Below are 19,397 nucleotides of genomic sequence, written 5' to 3' on the forward strand. Positions count from 1 at the left end.
TTTAATGTTGACCTAAAGCACCTTCTTCTAAGTCTTTCATATAGGATTTTTTCAAAAGATTTGAAATACATGAGCCTCTAGCCTAAGCTCTACAGTGACTTTATAACAACATTACGTTTTGTTACGAGCTTAAAATAACCAGAGTTTCTAGAGTTCATATTCATCTCAGTTTTCATTCCTATATTGTCAAAATACATGAAATACTTTTTTTTTTTCAAACACAAAACCATTCAGTCCCTGAAAATAATTTTTGTGCTAAAGAGAGAGCATAGACTCCTGAACCCTGCCCCCCTTGATTCTTTCAGCTGGTATCACAGTAAAAACCCCAAGCACTAAAGAGAGGAAGACAGGACACGAGTTCCAAGCATACACCACAAATCACACTCACGTCAAGTTAACCAGCTGCTCACTCTTCAAGTACCTACAGTGGCAAGTGTCCTTCCTGTAATTGAGCTAGCACTTAATTTCTTACCTAAATAAATACAGTGGTAATGATCAACCAGAAATTACCTGTATTCTTCCTGTTTTGCTAGCTCTGACCAAATGTAATCAGCTTATAATTACACTAAGTAGCTTGCTTAGCATTCTATTTATAAAACTGATTAGATACTACTAAGCAGAGCAGGCAATGGTTTAACACTTTATTTTGATGTTGAAAGCAGAGGCTATGGGAAAGGAGCAAGGATGGCAGAGAGAACAAAATCCACTCAGAAAACTGTAGAAAGATTATTATTTGGGACCAAATCTGTTGCTTTATACACATTTTAAATTCGTGTTATTTGGTTCAATAGCACATATTTAGAATTTTGGAATTATTATCCTTAAATATTTAGATTACTCAAGTAGGTCTGAACAAGTGAATATTCAGCCATACTGTCTGCTGTTGACTCTTCCTGGAGAGAGAATATGGAATTGCCCTGACCTGGGAAAGAGAAAATCCAGGCTGCAGGAATATTACAGACTACTGCTGAGGCCCTGTCCTGAGGTTAAGACAACTGAACAGAATGTGAAAAACTAAAGGGACATGACATGAGGAATTGCCAGATGTGACAGATAACATAATAAGATACTGACAAAAGCCACAGACAGCACCACTAGGGATGATTGGATTTTACAGGTGTTTAAAGGGGAGTTAGGTGAGAAACAGCCAAATTTCACAGAAAGCTGAAGGGGAAGCTGTAAGGTATTGGAGGCAGAACCTACAACACCAGCACTCCTTCAGTAACTGGATCTGTAACACCATAGAAGGCTAAGATTCCCTAGATAATACATGAGGACCAATAGTGAAAAAGTAATCAGGGGTGAATAGGTCTTTTGGGAAAAGACTGGGATTTAAAAGAACACATAAAAATAGAAAGAGCTACAAAAATGGCAAGAAAGGTCAAGAAAAAGAACACAGATAAGCTAAGCAAAATGTGGCCAGTGCTGTCTGGCACAGTCCTGCTCTTGATCACTACATCCTCATCAGAACTGTGAAACAAACCAGTTGTTCTGCCCTTACCACATGTATCAAACTTGCTTCCACAACCAAGGAGGGTGCCAGGGTGCTTCCCCTGGCTAACAGTAGGACTCCTGCCTGGACAGATCAAGTAACCTGGTTATCCCCATGTCAGTCAACACCCACATCTACCCACCCCTCCCTAACAGGCTGTCAGACACTGTCTTTTACAAACTGCTCAATTCAACTCATTTCCTAATTTATATAATGAATGTAGTACTGCTTTTCTTATCTCCTTATATTAGGCTATTTTTGGCACTGGCAGTAATAAAAATCAAGCAACTCAACAGTTTAAGTCATTTAAGCATTTAATATTTTTCTCTTGCTACTTTATCTTTTAGGTAAACCTGAAGCTCACGAGTTCAAAGTTCAGAATTTTCACACATACTGCTGTAAGTTGAACTTCGATTCCAAGAATTAATTCCCTGGTTTTCCAAGTAAGAGAATGGCAGGAGATTAATACCTTTCATACAGAGTGAAAGGCACTGATATGATATGATATGATATGATGGAACTGAAAGGAAGATAGAGGAAAATTCAGTTCCTAAACTGTCAGGTACGTGGGAGAAAAAAAAAAGAAATCCATAAACCAGGGCAAGGGATTAAAAGAAACATCAATTCATCTGTGCTTATTAACAACAGCCCTTATTCCAATTCTTTGCAGAGAATAATAAACATGACTTCATCTTAACAACAACGTAGTGATAATTTTCCAAACACACGTACTCTTTATTCATCACTAAGACATTCAATGAATCAACTACAAATTTGCAATGTCCTGACTATTGTTTCTTTAAAAGATTAAAATAGAAGGGATTATACTCTATATGGGGGCGGGGGGAGGGGGGATTACAAAAGGTTTATACTATATGCTAATTTCTATTTGTAACAATTGTTCTATTTACCTTTTTGTTTTCTTGTAGTTTTCCAGCTGTAATGTCTGCATACATTTGTATCTTTCCAATTCACACTGCTCACATAGTTCCTCAAGACACAGCAGATGATTCTCCATTTCCTCAAAGTTCGCCTCTAGCTGGGCTATAAGAAATATTTGTATGAATATCAAATTGCATCAACAGACAGACAACTCACCTGAACAGAAGCAGGATTTAGTAAAGGTAAATAATTAACATGGTAATAACTACACACATATAAATGGCTCCAAAAGATAAACAAATCTCAGCCCAAATCCCACAGTAAAGAGTGGCAGCAGAGCCACGTTGAAGGGAGATCTACCTGAGGTTCCCTTGTGGTAAGATGCTGAACCACTCTATTTGCCCCAGCATCGTGGTCTCATAGGTTTGTGGTCTATATTTGAGGAAGAGAAGCATGCAGGACTCATACTTTTCCTTCTTGAGCAGACTGTCAATTTAGCCCTTCCTACACAGTACCAGTCCAAGGAATAAAGCCGTGCTGACCAAAGCCAAGTCAAATCTTCATTTATTCAAATGAAGCAAAAGTAAAGCATACGGGAAGAATTTTAACTTTCACATGGTCTCATGGTAATATAAGTAAATATGTATTTATGTCTCTGAAGACAGACCCTTTACTGATAGCTAAATATAGAGATTTACCTATTTTACATACACGTAAATTTTACGATTAAATCTACCTATTTTACAAACACATCTCTAGATCTCACCTTTAAACATAATTGCTCAGTCTCAACTTCAAATAGATCTTGTCTATGACAAGTCTTGAGAAAACTGATCTCATCTCATAGCTCACACTGCTTTGAGCAGAAACTCCTGAGGTCCCTCCCCATCTGAATTAACCCATGTGAATCTTGTATCAAAGGATTACTCTCCCTGACAATGATTAGTGCTAAATTTAATTTCTCTCCTCAGGATTCCACAGTGGAAAAACTATCTTCCCAAACCCTGGCCAGCTAGTCACTCTGGGATGGAACTGTGTAAATTACAGGACTATTATTTGTCTTTTTGCCAGGATTTCTCCTATACCAGAGAGAAAGTAAATTGCAGGTGCAAGAATAATTCACATTTTTACAAACAAATAGCAGCCAAAGTTAATGTATTTTGAATGCTCAAAAGAAGGAAACAGTAAGCTGAAGGCATCAGTCAAATCTTCCATTCTGGATTGGCCATTCTACTTGAAGTCTATCTTGGACTACACATAATTTCAACTTCCTTAGCCATTGCTCCATTATAAATAGCCATCCTAAAAAGGTTCCCCTAAAAAAGCAAAAGTTAAGACTTCATAAGCAAATTTCCTAGGGTAAATATTCATATATTCACCTTACTTAACACGATTTTTTTAGTCTCTAACAAGTCAGATCCACAACAGTAAGAAAGGGAAACATGAATCATATAATCAGCAAATATTTCCCTTAATTATTTGCCTGTATACAGATCACTGAGGGGACAGGGGAGGGACTGGCAAAAAAAATAAAGAAATGCAGTTGACAATTAATGCAGAAACAAGTCTGAGAGGAAAAAAATGTTTTCAGTTCTACATCTTGTGATGTGGAACATTCATTGTTTACCACATACTCAATTTTCTCTCACAAAATCCTGATGCATTCAAAGTGTAGTATCATGGTTACAATTATAATTGGCAGGCCCTTTCTGCTTAAGAAATGGACTTCTCTGAGTGTATTAAAATCCAAATACTTATATTGTGCTAACTTGCTTTTCAGAATGATTGCTCCCTTATTAATCTGCAAAATTCTCCAACACAGCAGGGCTGAAGACAATTTTGTAAGGTACCTATCAACCACTGTTTTTTCCACTTAGAAAACCTACCACCTGCTTTGCTGTATTTGCTATTGAAATAATATTAAAAGACAACAACAAAGGACAGGAAAATAAAGAAGATAAAGAAAAGTGAATTCTAGAGAGCAACTGATTCCTAGCACTAGCATTTGAGCAGCCTCTAGTGGGAATTGCAGAAAACACCGTGCTCCTGAAGAACAGGAATGGACACTAAAGATCTCACCAGGAGGCAACAATCCTGCTTTACTGCAACACAGGTTTCAGAAGTTTTTTTCCTTTCTGAAGTGAAAGAAAAATTGCATTTCACAATAAGAGTTTGAAGACAAGCTCTGGTGCAGTAGCACCAGCTTCAGCTGAGAATTAACATCTCTCTTACCCAAAAGAGAATATATGGACTGTGCATACAAAGGCAATACCAAACAAACCCACAGATTTAATTGATTTGAAACTTAGGCTGTAAAAAACCCCATCTCCTCTAAATCTTTTTCACATTTTAAAAAACATATTTACCTCTAGATTAAGAATTTTCATGCATAGCAATATGCCACACTTGGTAGAAATAGTATTTTTTATTAGATAGCTGGAAAAAATAACTTGTTCTTTAGGTCACATCACTCCAATTATAGCCTGTATTTCTTACATTACCACAAGTGTAACAACATTATTTGAAGCTTTTAGTTTTAATTCTTCTAAAGTATGTTTCAAGTTTGGTCAGATGACATTACATTGAATTCTCTTCCATCAGCACACACTGTTTTTCTTAGTTTACCAGCTATTAGATATTAAAGTACTTACTGAGAACACAACAACTTCAAATTTTTTTACCTGAAACACTTTCTTTCTAAAGTGTACCTAATTTAAACTTACCACTAATTTTTCTAACTGAAACCTACGTTATCTGTAGTTCTGTATGAGTACAAAATTTGTTAGAATAGCTAAATCACAGCTGTATGTCAGAAAACAGGTTTCCACTAACTTTAGATGTATCTTTCCTGCACTGTCCCAGCCACTCAAACAACAGAAACCATGCAGGAGTATTAAAGACATTTCTACAAAGCTCATTTATTTCCTGACTAAAAGGTAAAAAGCAGAAAGGATGGAAGCAATTACATCAAAGATGTTCCCTCTACCTCTAGGCCACACAGGGGCAGATATTACTAAAAGCTTAAAATGAGCAGTGAAAGACATATATGAACAGAAAGAGTTCAATTTAACTGCCACAAAAAAAGGAAAGAACTTTATATAATTACAGTTCTACTAGTGCTCAATTTTTATCTGTTTTTACAGAAAAGATCTTAAACCCAGCTAGTATTATACCACTTACATGAAGTTAAAGCAGCTTCGTTGCTGCAGCTACATTGCAAGTACCCTAGGATCCTTTTCCTTGTGTATTTAATCCTCAGACATCTCCAAGTTTACAGCACCAAATGTATGCCTTTTATACATATTTATCTCTACCTCTCTGCTGAACTGTTGTGCCCTGGAGCCTAAGGAGAAATTCCCTGTTGAACACAGCTATCTTTACACTATACTATTTGAATTCCCTGGTTTTATGTAAATCTTCCCAATATTTTCCGGAATTTTCTCAGTAAACGATAAATGCAAATTCTGAAAAAATTAGACTGAATTTTGCAAAGCTAGAGAATGGCAACTTTCATACTCGATACACAATCTGAAATAAAAAAGACTGACTTTCTGCTCAAGATTATAAACAAGGATACTTCTTCTAAGCAGTGCAAAAGGTCCTGCTTCTCCAATGGATTTTCACACCCATCTAGCCCATACTTCAAAAAAACCCCCTAAAGACTAAGAGGCAAAGGCTTTTATCTCCACAAATACACCCCCAGCCTTATATTCTTCCCAGTCCCACCAGTAAAATATTTCCAACCTATGTTGGATCTGTCACTTATGTACAAGACCAGTCTTTCCGAAACTAGTATCCAGTTAATGCTTAACATCTGATCTTCATAAAAAAAAAAGAAAGGAGAAAAACTGGATTTGAATCAATGTTTGTGTGGATTGATTTGCTGAAATCAAAACAGATGTTTGAGCAAAATGCCACTGCTCAAACATAAAACGTATTTCATATTAAGATAGGTATGTCAGATATCGGTGAGCAGGTATTTTCTACAACATCTCAAATAAAAACTGCCTTAAGTGACGATTCCAATTTTGCACTTTGAAAGGGCAGTAACTGTCCTTTTCACTTTTACATGAGAGTAATTTTTTCTTCAAAGTTCTCAATAGCAGCTACAAGACGTTGCATAATACAATAATTTTATCAAATGAAGACACAGACTTTTTACTTCAAGTGAGGAATGACTGATAATATGAATATCTAAGCTAAAGAACTTTATAATTGCTAATAAAAATGTGTCTTGTAATACAGAGCAAAAGCTGAAGAATCTGTACATGAGTCATACCAATTTTAAGTAGGTCACTAAAAAGGTTCATTTCCATTATCTGAAATTTCTTTTACCAAAAGCAGCCAGGCTCCTCTATCTACTTTGAAAATGAAAGCATGAATACATTTATTAGAAACATATCATGTCACAAGACAGAACCATTATTTTGTTGAAATGATGAAGGTTAGACAAATTACATCTTGGATGCATAACCCAGCACTTTGCAATTCTATTTCCACTTTTTTTTTTTACAGAATGTTTCACTCATATTGAAAATTTACAGTCAGAGTAATAGTCATCTCTTGGAAAACTGAATACAGTTTACATTTATACGAAGCAGTTAGTTAAGAGTTACAGAAACTAGAAACACTGAGTAGAATATTGCAGTAAATTTCTGTTGCTAGGAGGAGCTAATAAGAAACTCCAGATAAACAATAAAACAGATAAAATCTGACACAAAAGGTAAAGCTAGAAGGTTTGGTTCAAATCTCACAGCCCTAGCAGTATACTTCAAAATTCATTAGCTTCCCTGAGCAGGCTGCTGAATGCTTCCTTAAATCCTACTTTTGCAGTATCAGAAATATCTAGAGATATACCTCTCCAAGAAACTCTACAATCAGAGTGAGATTAATTCTAGTTCATAAAGCTGTATTAGGAATCAGAAGGAAGCCCAAATTCATCAGGATTTACAGCATTCGCCGTTATGAGCAATAAAGGCAATTCCATTAGCTTTCTATTATATTGTTTATCTTTGGGCTATCAGTGGACTGTACAATGATATTAAAACCAGTATTTTAATAAAACATTATATAAATTTTTATTTCCTTAGAATTTTTTTTTTCAAAAAGCCAATATTAAATGGTTAGCACAGATGATAAAGCCTTATTAAACAAAATGATATAAGAAAATTGTAATAAAAGCTGGAATACATTCCTTGGTTCAGAATAAATAGCAAAGTTATTACCGGCCTACCTAGGAACAAAAGCTGATTTGTGCATGTCCACTGACCATAGCAGAATGAGAAATTAGCCTCTGAAGACAGAAAAGAACCCTCCTTTTCTTCACATCACATCAGCATGTAAATCCAGCCCACCCCACAAAAAAACAGAGCTGCAATTACATGAGGAATTTCTGCATGCTTCCCAGCAGCAGAAAGAAAGCAGAGTGCAGTCACGGTCCCTGGGGAACTTAGCTACTTAAAATCCATATGCAGACAGCAGGTTTTTTAAGCTTTAATTTGATGCACCTTGTATAGATTTCCATGGAAACATCAAGAGACGTGCTGTGGACAGACAGGGTTACTGCTTGTCAAATGCTGCATCCCCCTTTCAAGGCTCAGCTATGGTAGAGATTTTCAGAGACTCAGAGTCCCCAACATTTTTTTCCCAATTTAAGTTTTAACAGTGAATCAACAGTTTTGTATGAGAGGTTCCAGAATTAGTCCACCAAAGTAGTCGCCTTTTCATCTTTAAATTAAATGAACAGGTTAATATTTGATGAAGTTATAAAAACTGCAACCCACCTAACAAACACAAAGTATTTCCTAATCTTAAAAGGCAGCATTAATATTCACCTATAGAAAAGCTGGGTATCCCTTCAGAATATCTTAACCCCATATATTAATTCAAACTATGGAAGTTAGCTTTGGAACCAACAGTTACTCAAAACCAAAGGCTTATGCCTTGAAAGTGTCCCTAGCCAGGTAAATTTCCCCCCATCCCACCCCAAATGATGAGTTAAAACATTATTATATAAAATTACATAGACTCCAAAAGAAGCAGCTATATACATGAGTGTTCATACTATCAAAGGTTTTAACAATTTAATAAGACTTCAAGAATAGCGTTTTTCAGCTGTTCAAACATCTGTCAGAATTATTTTTTTTCAAATAATGACACATACAAAATTTTAACTGCTGGGAGAGCAGCCACTGCTACTTGTTGATCTTTTAAAAAAACCAGTTTGTTTAAGAACTACAGTTTTACCATAGAAAGTAAAATTAAATTTTATAACCACAACATTCACAACAGCTGAACTACAGCCTAATCCTCTGTACTAACTTGAATGCATGTTATGTCTATAAGAACTTACCTAGGCTTGCTGTGAGGCATTCCAGATCTGCTAAAAAACCCGGTATTTGCTGAAGCTGATCCTGCAGTTCCACCAGACTGTTCCTTTTCTTCTCCCAATGTGCAGAAAGCATCACAACTTCACTATCGACCAGCTGCAACAAACAGGTCTTTAATTGCAAATTTATTTACCTGTTTATGAGTATCTTGACTAATTTTTATAATTAATACATTTGGAAGCATAAGATCAGCACAGCAACCCCACAGCACTGCCACTTGTGCACTTCTCAAGTAAATACACAACATGCTCAAAAGATCCCCTGTGTTATGGAATATTTCTATCAAAATGCATTGAAGAAAAATATGACAGAAAGCTATTTCTCAATATACTAATCAATGCAGGAAGTATTTTATGGATGTTATTAACTGTAAACAAGATGTACCTGAAATTTTGGCAGCAGGGTTGCACTGGTGCACAATAACAACAATGCAGTACTGCGATTTTAGGCATATTTAGATGAACAGTTTAATGTTGCCAGCCATTCCAATTTCATCTTCACAACAAAACTGAAAACTCTGCACGTGCAAAATAGTCTAGAAAATTAAGTAAAAGGAATGACAAAGTTGCCTTTATAATAGTACTGCTCTTCCGCTCTTGTGATAAACTGCAGTAGTGCCAAGTGTTTATGAGCACATTTCTACATTAGCTCAATTTTTGTTGTTTCATTCTTCCTAATTTTTTCTTACATAATACGGTAATGAGAAAAGGATACACTGCTTAAAAGTTTTGCTTATATAGGTCAGATTCTATGAAAAACACCAGGATCAAGAGATCTTAGGTAACAAGTGTTTCCCTTACATATAATTGACATGATTCAATTATTGTTTCCCTGCTCTTAATTCCATTACCCACTCCTTGTCTTGCACACAACTACAGCCTGTGGCTGTATCTGCATTCTGAATTCCTCAATTTTTATAGTTTTTATTTGCAGAAACTGAAAAAGCCTGAGCAATGAGCAAAGACGCCCTCAAATTTACAATTCTACTCACTTTAGATCCATTCTTTTTAAAGAACAACTTCTATCTTTTGCAAATTCCCTCAGCTATCTATCCCTGTTAAAAGAACATCCTGTTTCACCAGACAAGTTTTGGAAATTTGTTCCAAAGCCCAGTGAGAAATGGAACACTTCAGAAGACCAAACAGTCGTATTTTAAAAAAGCCAGGTCTATTTTGGAAACTGGGATATGGTATTTTTCTCAGTAAAACAGTAAAGCAAACAAAAAACCCAAACCAAGCCACCATAAGATGGGGACAATCATCACAAACATTTCAGCCCGGAGATAACTGAATGCAGCTGAAATGACAATCATCTAAAAGGACTATTTTGTACATGAAACTGGTAGTTAACATCTGCCATTTAACACGGTAAGACTGTAGGCTGCAATTAAAGCTTGAAATTTTCAGTTTCCTTCTCTATTCAACATTTATAAGTAAGACGGCACAAGTAAGAAGAAATAGGACGCTGGACAAGTGCACCTGTAGGTCTTCTACGGTACAGCCAATCTTCTGTGCTTACACAGTTTTTATTTTCCACTTTTATAAAAATAGTAACAAACAAAACTCCATAAGCAATATATACACTGGCTTATGCCTGAAGTAAATATCTGCATTTCACAGAAAATTTCAGTCTTTTTCAAGTTTTTTGTTCTCATTTTCCCAAGCAGCCATAATATGTGGGAATAAGGTTATATTAGATTAATATATATGAAGCCTCTCATTGCTTTTAGAATGACAGCTTTTAAAGCGAACTATAGCAAGTATTATAAAATTGTGATCACATCATTTAAGAGACTGGCTAAAAAAAAAGATCATTATGAGCAGTAAAACATGCCAAACAGGCAAGGAGAACTCCATCTCCAATGCCTGAAGGTTTTCACTAGAATGCAGGGAAAAGCAGGGCCATTCCATTAGGCAAGAGAAAGAAGAACGTAAGAGACTTTCTTTCTTACCATAAATACACAGTGAGTTACTTACCCATTGGAAAACTATACAGAGAAGTCTCCTAAGTAAACAGGAGAGCCAGGAAGTATGTACCCAGCCAAAGTGAAGGTTTCAGCCAGGACAGAGAACCCCACAGCTCAGTCCTGCTCTGAATCATGACCACCCAGATTACACTGCCCCATAAATATGGCTCGAAATTGAAAGCCTGGTGCTGAGTAATGCATTGGTAATACTTACTAGAAGTTTCCTTTCCTTTCATTCCACAAATAAACCACACTACTTGTCACTTTGCTTCCAGGGCAGGAATAGTGAATGAAATGAGGAGAAAACACAAACACTTCCCAAATCTTTTCAGCTGGGCAATCCAATCTTGCTGTCCCTTGTGCACTAGGAGTGGGCAGCGAACAGTGTCAGTGCAACAGCCCTGCCCTGACACAAACCACTGAGGTGCCTCAACCCCAAATACGTTCTGTACTTTCCCAGCCACCCCGCACCGCTTTTAAAGAGCTACAGCAGTAACATGCAACATCATCCTTGCAACTGTTTACATTGCATTATTTCAGGTTAGCATTACATTGTTGCATACATTACTGTGTGAGTGAACAAGGCTGTGTGGGCGCTTACCTAAGGGCCAAGATTAACCCTGTACGCTAGTACTAAAAATTTTTGTTTAAAATTATTTACACACTTCAGAATATTTCAAGCATGGCATTATTTTTTCTTACCTCTCCAGCTTTTGCACAATCTTTGGCTCCTTTATGAAGGGCAGCCCAAGCATCTTCATATCTGAAGAAAAGATAAATTACTTTTCTTACTGTGCTCTCCTTACCAAGGAATTCATGGATGTCACTGTACTTTTATTTACAGGTACTACCAGAAATTACAGCTTAAAAAGCTGTGTAAATCTTTCCAGTACTTACTGTTCTGCCAAGACAAATATGCAGTGAGAAATAATGTCTTTTAAAGAAAAAGTGATTCATACTCTTTAACCTGATAGCTGGCATTAAAAGCTAAATGGACCCAGCAATACTCATAAGACAACACACTGCCTTAAACATTACTTGGAATCCAAATTCATTAACAAAATGAAAAAAATTAACAGAACTGTAATCATACGCATACCCCTTCCAATTAAAAAAAAAAAAAAAAAAAAAGACAGAAGGAAATGATATCAAACATGTCTAAGTTATGAGACCACAGACTGGGGCTCAGTGCTTGCCTCCTTCAACCCTCTGCATTAGAACATGGACTAAAGTCATCTTTCAAATGTGGCTTTTCCTCCAGAATTTCAGTTTCATTAACATGACAGCACTTAAGGCTTGAGCAAGCTTTAAACACATTAGTCATTTGGTAACCACTCCACACTACTAACTGCAGAGCATCCAAGAACCTATTAGCAACACTTTGATTTTCTTCTCCTTTTCTCAATCTAATATAGGAAGCAGACACTAATAAAGGACAGGAAGGTCATACCTGCTTAGTAATTCCAGTCCAGCAGAAAACTCTGGCAAACACTGAACAGTTCTGTAAAACAAATTCCAAATATACAAAATCATTGGTAATAGAAGGCTGTTATAAAAAATGTGTGCACACAGTTGCACTTGACAGATATGCTGAGCACAGAAATGTTTCCTACTGTTCTTACTTGGACAAACATTTTGCCAATTTTGGTGTACAATGCATTACACAGTGTATCTTACAAGAATATTCCAAAGCTTTTTTCCCTTGTTGTTTTATGATAGCCTACTCTTACCTCTTTTCAACTGTGTCCATTAAAAACGAGTTTTATGAAATAATTTCTAAGTATAGTTAACAAAGATACAGGACAAAAATCATTTTAATTTAAAACAGAGCACAGAAGTATTCTGAAAAAAAGACTACTACACAAGTTCATGTCCCTCAATACAAGATATTGCACTTAATATATCCTACACTAAAAATAAATACTAAGCTAAAGAACCTTTGCCAGTTTAATGCTCTCATGATCTCTTATTCCATGCATACACTTTCATTAATAACAGCTTGAATTATAAAGACATCTTATAATAAGTTATAGAAAATTAACAATGCGGCATTTCGAAGGATGTGAAGATCTTGATGTCATCCAAGATTAGTCTCCTGGAAGATCACCCAAACAGACTGGTTTGCACTACCATCTAAACAACTTGAGTGGAAAAAAACCCAACCCAACTACCATAAATTAAACCTTTTTGTCCTTAAGGCAAGGGAAAAGTGACAGAACCAGTAAGGTGGAAAGGGATCCCAGGAAGTTTCTACTGCAATCCCCTCTTAAAATCAGGATCAGCTATGAGATTGAAGCAGCTTCCTCAGGAAGCTGTTCTCAGCTTTTCCTGCCTGACCATTTCTTGTTTCAACTTACACCTATCACCTTTTGTGCTCCCACCACACACCAGTTTCCTCAATAACCACTTCACAGGTAATGACAGGCTGCTGCTAGGTCTCCCAGAAGTCACCTATTCTCCAGGCTGAACAACTGCCCACCTCAGCCTTTCCTCATACACAGAGTTCCTGCCCCGGCCATTTTGGTGGCCCTCCACTAAATTGCTCCAGAATATTAACACCTTTCTCACACTGGAGACCAAACTGGACAGGGCAGTTAAAGTGTGCTGAATTCAGGGGACAATCACCTTCCTCAATCCCACTGTCTGGGTCTTATTTGTACCACCCTATTAGCTCTTGGCCTTCCCTGCTGCAAGGCACGTCCCTGGCTCACATTCAGCCTGCTGTCTGCCAAGAAGCCCAGGGTCTTTTTAGCAAAGCTATGTCCCAGATAGCCTGTCAGCCCTGGTCTGGATTGTTGCAGGGGATACTTTCTTCCCAGGGAAACAGGAATTTGTACCTCTTGATTTTCACGAGGTACCTCTTGGCACATATTGTCCTATGGGCTTTTATGGATTGAGTATCTTCAGTCTATCTTCATTCACTACTGGTCAGTCTCCTTGAACCCTTTCACTAGGCACAAGGCACTGAAGCCACAAAGGCATTAAATAACTCAACAGCCTCTACATTTGCTGTAATTCACCATGCATCACCAATCCCATGTTTTCCTTCAGCCTTTTATTACCCTTTTATGCAGGGCTAGAAGCTCTTCTTGTCCTTGACATCTCTTGTAAATGTCAATTCCAGGTGAGCTCTGGCTTTCCTAAGGCTATTCCAGCATGCCAAAGAGGTTATGAAGAGGCATCAAGAAGTTATCCCTGACACCCTCCCAGGACACTTCTTGATTGCATCCTGATGTGCTGTCCTTCCAGCAGCTGGAAGCTATAGGCCCCCAAAAAAAAGGGGGTTTAATGATAAGAGGATTCCCCAAGTTGTTTAGAGAAAACATCATTCTCTCCCTGGTCAGAGGGTCAGTGACAAACTCCCATTGCAACACCACCCTTACTGGCCTCTCCTTGGCTCCCATCCATATGGCCTCACCCATCCTTACAATCAAACTAAGCTGTGTTTATCCCTGAACTTCATCAGCAAAGGAGAAGCCACCCCAGCATTCCCTTGTTTCAATTTGTTCACCCAGTGCTTTTCTTAAAAAGTGATGGATATTTATTACAGTACTCCAGAAGAACCAAAATATTATGGACTGGAAGCACACAGAGAAGGCAGTTGCCTAAAATAGTTTTATTCAAACTTTCCCCCATTCTTAGTCTCCATGCCTTGTCAATAAAACTGGTCTTGCTAAAAAAAAATTTACTTCCAAAACATCAGGATTCAGAACTTAAGACAGTTCATTTCAGATGCTTTATTTTTAGCACTGAGCTTGTGTATAAAGTAATTTGAGTCTACATAGTGTGTTCTAGCAAGAACATGCTTGACACTAAAGCAAATCTCAGCTGATCTGAAGAAGTAACTCTCACAGATGCCATTTCCAGACATCAAGTATTCTTTCCCTGTAGCTTACAGAGGTTGAAAGAGCGAGCAGAGAACTAAAATGCGGAGGACTGAAAAAATACAAAAAACAAAACAATGAAAGAAAAATACCCAAACCAGCACAATTCTCAAAACTTCTTAAAACAGATAATTGAAGTATTTCATTACACACATATTTTCCACAACAAAAAGGCTCCTATTTCTGTTTTTATACTATAAAACCTCTGAGTTACAATTTTAGCACATGAGATTCACAGAGACTGCAATTACATTTCAGTGTACTGCAACCTGAATCTTCTATGAGGTACTACAATAACACTGCATATTCATTTCATTTAAATAGTAATTTATAAGTCGATTGACAGCCATTAGAAATTACTTAGGCCTATCAATGAAGGCTCTATTAAGCAAAGCATTTGCTTTGGTTAAGCTTTTCTGTTGTCAAAATAGTAAAGTTATATGCAAATGATCTTGTAATTGGCTCATATATATGAGCCTCTTCAAATTTTTTTTCTTCAAATGAGCCTCTTCAAATGCTATATATTAAGACATTCAGAAGTACCTCTGCCTGCTTTTCTTTGCATCTCTTGATTTGTCGCCCAAAGTCTTCAACCTACAAATCAAAACACAAATCCATTAGACATTTACAACACCAAAAAGAGAGAAAAAATTGTTTGAACACATAATGTGTTAATTCCAGCCTATTAGTTAATTTTGTTTCAGCTTGTTTCACAAATAATTCAAATTTCACTTAGTTTTGTGGAGACCTTCATATGAATTTACTTCCACTGACACTGCTGCTAAAACTTGAGATTTTTTGTAGAAGTGCATCAGGCATTTCAGTATGAGAAGTTTAATGGGAGTTGTGTATACAAGTCATCCATCTCTTGATACAGTTTCCTTAGCAGACAGGAATTAAAGACCTGCATAGAAATAACCAATCCAGCCCTGAGGAATACCATTTACAGGAAGGCTCTCGTGGCAAGGAAAAGCATGACAGTCACACATACACATGTACCCACTTGCCACAAGTCTGCCAACACAAAACTAGCACAAGCTCAACTTTTCTTCTGCCAGCTTTCAGAATCTCTAGCAGCATCACCACAGTGCACTGCTACTGAGCATATCTGAGGCTTGTTTCACACGTGGTCCATTTCAAATTGACTGGTATCTTGCTCCTCAAAAGCTAAAAAACCCCCTCCAAAACAACCAAACAACCCTCCTCCCCCCAACTCTTTCCACTCTTTTTCGGACAACCTGTATATGCTAGTTGAGTTGACACAGTACAGTGAGTACAATGAGAACCAAAACCTCTGGCTATTCCCTGACCACCAAGGCAATGGCTGTCCTCAATCTCGAGGCCTTTTGGAGCCACAGCTGTCCAGGACAGTAAGAATTAGGAAGAAATAAAATGACACAGACACAAGCAAGATGAAAATGAGCTTTGAGAGCCAAAGATACCCTCCAGAGAGATCTGTAATCCTGAGTAACCCAGGGACTGAGAAACAGCCTAATATACAGACATTCAGGCTGCTTCAAGGGGGGAGCCAAAGCACTCCCCCAGACTCAACCACCACATATTTTCAAGGAACTAAAGGAAACTTCAAAGCTCTACAGCAAAATAGGTGGTTGAGACTTTGAGAAAAGACATGCTAAGGCAGGTCTCCACACCCTCTCAGAGAACTGTTTAGAACAGCTAAGCCAAGTAGCAACAACCACAGCACACGGAGAAAGAACCCCACTGCTGAAGGGAGCTGTACAATTTGCCCTTCTCTGCTGCCATGTTCTCCATTATGCATCCCAGCCTGAAATAGCAGCAGTCCTCTGCATCCATTCTGGTTGTTTTTCCTCCTCCTGCAAAAGCCTGCTAACAGGTAAATGAGTCAAAATTTAGATACCTTGCTCTCAGGACACACAGAAATAGACAGCAGACACAACTGAGCAAAGAACGAGGCCACAGAAATGGCTAATAACTCCAAACTGCTCTTTTTAAACCATACAAACCAGATTTAATCTTTTTCATACATACATACATGTTCCCTTATTCCTTGGGAAGTGATATTATTTTCTTAAAAGCCCTGGAAAACCTTTCCCCTCACAATTTTGAGAAATTCAACTTGTTCTACTTTGCAAGCATTTATGTGAAGTTAACAAGTTGGCCACAACTTGACATCAAAAACACTTTCTTTGTGTTTTGAGAATTTTACAATTTTAAGCTAAAATCTCAACATCACAAAGTTACTTCTATTATTACTTTGGTGGGGTGCAGAACAGAGTAATCCTGAATGCCAAGAAATGAGGTTGCATGGTCTAGGAAGGAAGAGGGGGCAAACCAGGTCAACTTGTGTTCTGGCTACATGGGGACACTAAAGGGAAAAAAAAAGACGCCTTCCACAGTCTCTGCCACTGTGGTTCTGAGATACAGGTTCCCAATGGCAAAAAAAAAAGATTACACCGCAGATGAAAATACCACTTAAAGACGGGACACTGGAACAAGGGTTCATTAATGGAGCTGCCAAAACACAAAGATGGACATTATGAAATCAGGGACTGGTCTCAGGACAAAGCATTGCAACACCAGGAAGAAAGCAAAATAGAGACCACATGGAAACATACTGACTCCACTGCAGCAATATATGGAAACACAGAGTTAAATGATCACCAGATCTGGCATGTTATGACCTTTCTGTTGTCCTCTTTCACCATGTGAAAAACACACTTTTCAAAAGAGCCTTAGACTACTGAGATATCAACTCCTCTGAGAACAAAAAAAAAAAAAACCACAGACAGACATAAAGCAATGCTTTGGTCTGTATTTTTAAGACAGTTTAATATTCAGTTGCTGTCTGAAAAGATGAGACAGATAACATGTAAGCAATTTATCTGTTTGACTGGCAGCCTCTTCTATCAATTTCTCTTGACCATCACACACTGGTACAAGTAAGTCACGATGAACTATTTATTTTAAGTTTCTGGGGTACACAGACATTCCTCACTATATATAAATATTTACCATAGGGGTATTATAAGGCAGCCTTAACATCGCCAAGGACCACACAGTTTTTAAAAGTAATTGCTTACAACACGATATTCCCCCATGGCTCATCATGAGCCAACAGCTCTGCAGCACAGGCATGACCTTGTCCTCCAGCCACTCGCTGACTTCCAATGACACTCACTTGGACCACCTGCTTGTACTAAAAACAGGATCGACACGGGGCCTATCCAAATAAACCTTGTGAGGCAACATAGGAAGAATATCTTTCTACTTTTTTAGTGCAAGCGAGGGGCTGTTCCATCTGCTTATCCTGCGCTTCTTTTCCCCAAGAGACAGTAACTCATCTTCCAAGGAAAAGCAAGTTTCTCCATACAGCAAGCGGAGCCCAGCAACGCTCTTTAAGGGATTACACTGATCCATAAAACCTTGAAGGTCGGTTACTTCATAAAAAATTCAAGCGCGCTAATTGACCCCATTCACATCTTCTCTCACAACAGCGGTCTGTCTGCCCCTCTCTCCCTCCTTCCCCCGACCGCAGCTGCTTCCCGGGCACCGCGGCTCCTCCTCCTCCCCGGAGCCGCCCGCGGCACCGCAGGGCTCGCCAGCCCGCCATCAGCCGCCCAGCCCAGGCGGGAACACGGGGGATACGGGACCCTGGAGCCGCGCTTCCAGCCTGTCCCCGCAAACAGGAGGACACCGCGGGTGACAGACCACCCCTGGCAGCGGGTCCCGTCTGCGCAATCTCCTCCTCTTCCTCCTTCCCTGTGCCAGTCCACGCCTTCCCCGCCACCCGGTCACCTGCTTTGCCCCCCCGGCCCGGCCGGGCTGCGCGACGCGGGCCCCTCTCCCGCTCCCCCCGCCAGCCCCGCGGTGCCGTAGGCGATACCCACCCGGCAGTGAGGTCCTGCTGGACGCTCAGCAGCCGCTCCCGCAGCGTCTCCAGCATCTTCCCGGCCTTCCCTGGCTGCGAAGGCCAGCGCCGGAGGGCGGAGCGCGGGCGGGGCTCGGCTACGTTCCCGCCTTCAGTGCCACCGCCCCTCAGCCCGCCCCGTCTCTTCCGCCTCTCCCGGCTCCGTGTGCATCCTCTCGAGGTTGGGAGCGCGGGCGTTTGCTGGGGGGAGCCGAGCCGCTCGTTCTGCGTCCCCCCTTGTGCGAGGGGGGAACTGCGTAAAGCCCGGGCGGTTTCAAGGATAGATCTTGAGCAGTGTGTGTTGCGGCTTTTTAGAGGTTATTTTAAAGCCCCTTGGCAGGTTGGGACCCTCACCAGAGTGATTTTGACATCAGCGATGGTAGTGTAGGAATGACCTCCTTAGAGAAACAAAATTGGTCAAGGGACTGGAGCATCTCTTTTATGAGGAAAGGCTCAGGGAGGTGGGCCTCTTCAGCCTTGAGAAGAGGCAGCTGAGGGGGACCATAAGGTCTGAAGGGAGGGCATCAAGAGGATGTATCCAGGCTCTTCTTGATGGTGCCAAGCAATAGGACAAGAGGCAACAGGCATAAACTGATGCCCAGGAAGTTCCACCAGAATATGAGGAAGAACTTGACTGTGTGGGTGACCGAGCACTGGAACAGGTTGCCCAGAGAGGTCGTGGTCTCCCTCTTTAGAGATACTCAAGACGCATCTGGATGCAATCCTGTGCCATGTGCTCTAGGATGACCCTGCTTTAGCAGGGAGGTTGAACCAGATGATGCACTGTGGTCCCTTCCAACCTGACCCATCCTGTGAACTCAGGGAATCAGACCTTGTGACAAAATCTTAAAAATACGGAAAGCAAAACCACCGGGTCTCCCTGGGGTTGCCGGGT

The 19,397-nt window shown here is 39.3% G+C and overlaps 1 protein-coding gene across 2 annotated transcripts in view; it reads right to left on the reverse strand.

Moving 5' to 3' along the window:
* Nucleotides 1-18,589, reverse strand: part of DTNBP1 (dystrobrevin binding protein 1) — a 63,521-nt gene extending 44,932 nt beyond the window's left edge. Inside the window, exons 1-6 of one of the 2 annotated variants that reach the window (XM_042049154.1) lie at nucleotides 18,483-18,589; nucleotides 15,157-15,207; nucleotides 12,180-12,230; nucleotides 11,432-11,492; nucleotides 8,727-8,859; nucleotides 2,404-2,536 (exon numbers count right to left, since the gene is read on the reverse strand). In XM_042049154.1, the coding sequence (XP_041905088.1) occupies nucleotides 2,404-2,536; nucleotides 8,727-8,859; nucleotides 11,432-11,492; nucleotides 12,180-12,230; nucleotides 15,157-15,207; nucleotides 18,483-18,538 (485 nt within the window). In that variant the 5' untranslated portion in view covers nucleotides 18,539-18,589. Of the gene's footprint in view, nucleotides 1-2,403; nucleotides 2,537-8,726; nucleotides 8,875-11,431; nucleotides 11,493-12,179; nucleotides 12,231-15,156; nucleotides 15,208-18,482 lie in introns of both variants that reach the window. The other variant, XM_042049153.1, reaches the window with a different exon arrangement.
* Nucleotides 18,590-19,397: the final 808 nt, after the last annotated feature.

Source organism: Corvus kubaryi, unplaced genomic scaffold (genome assembly GCF_017639235.1).
Source record: "Corvus kubaryi isolate FWS band 111438036 unplaced genomic scaffold, C.kubaryi_AGA036_p1.0 69, whole genome shotgun sequence".
NCBI lineage: Eukaryota > Metazoa > Chordata > Aves > Passeriformes > Corvidae > Corvus > Corvus kubaryi.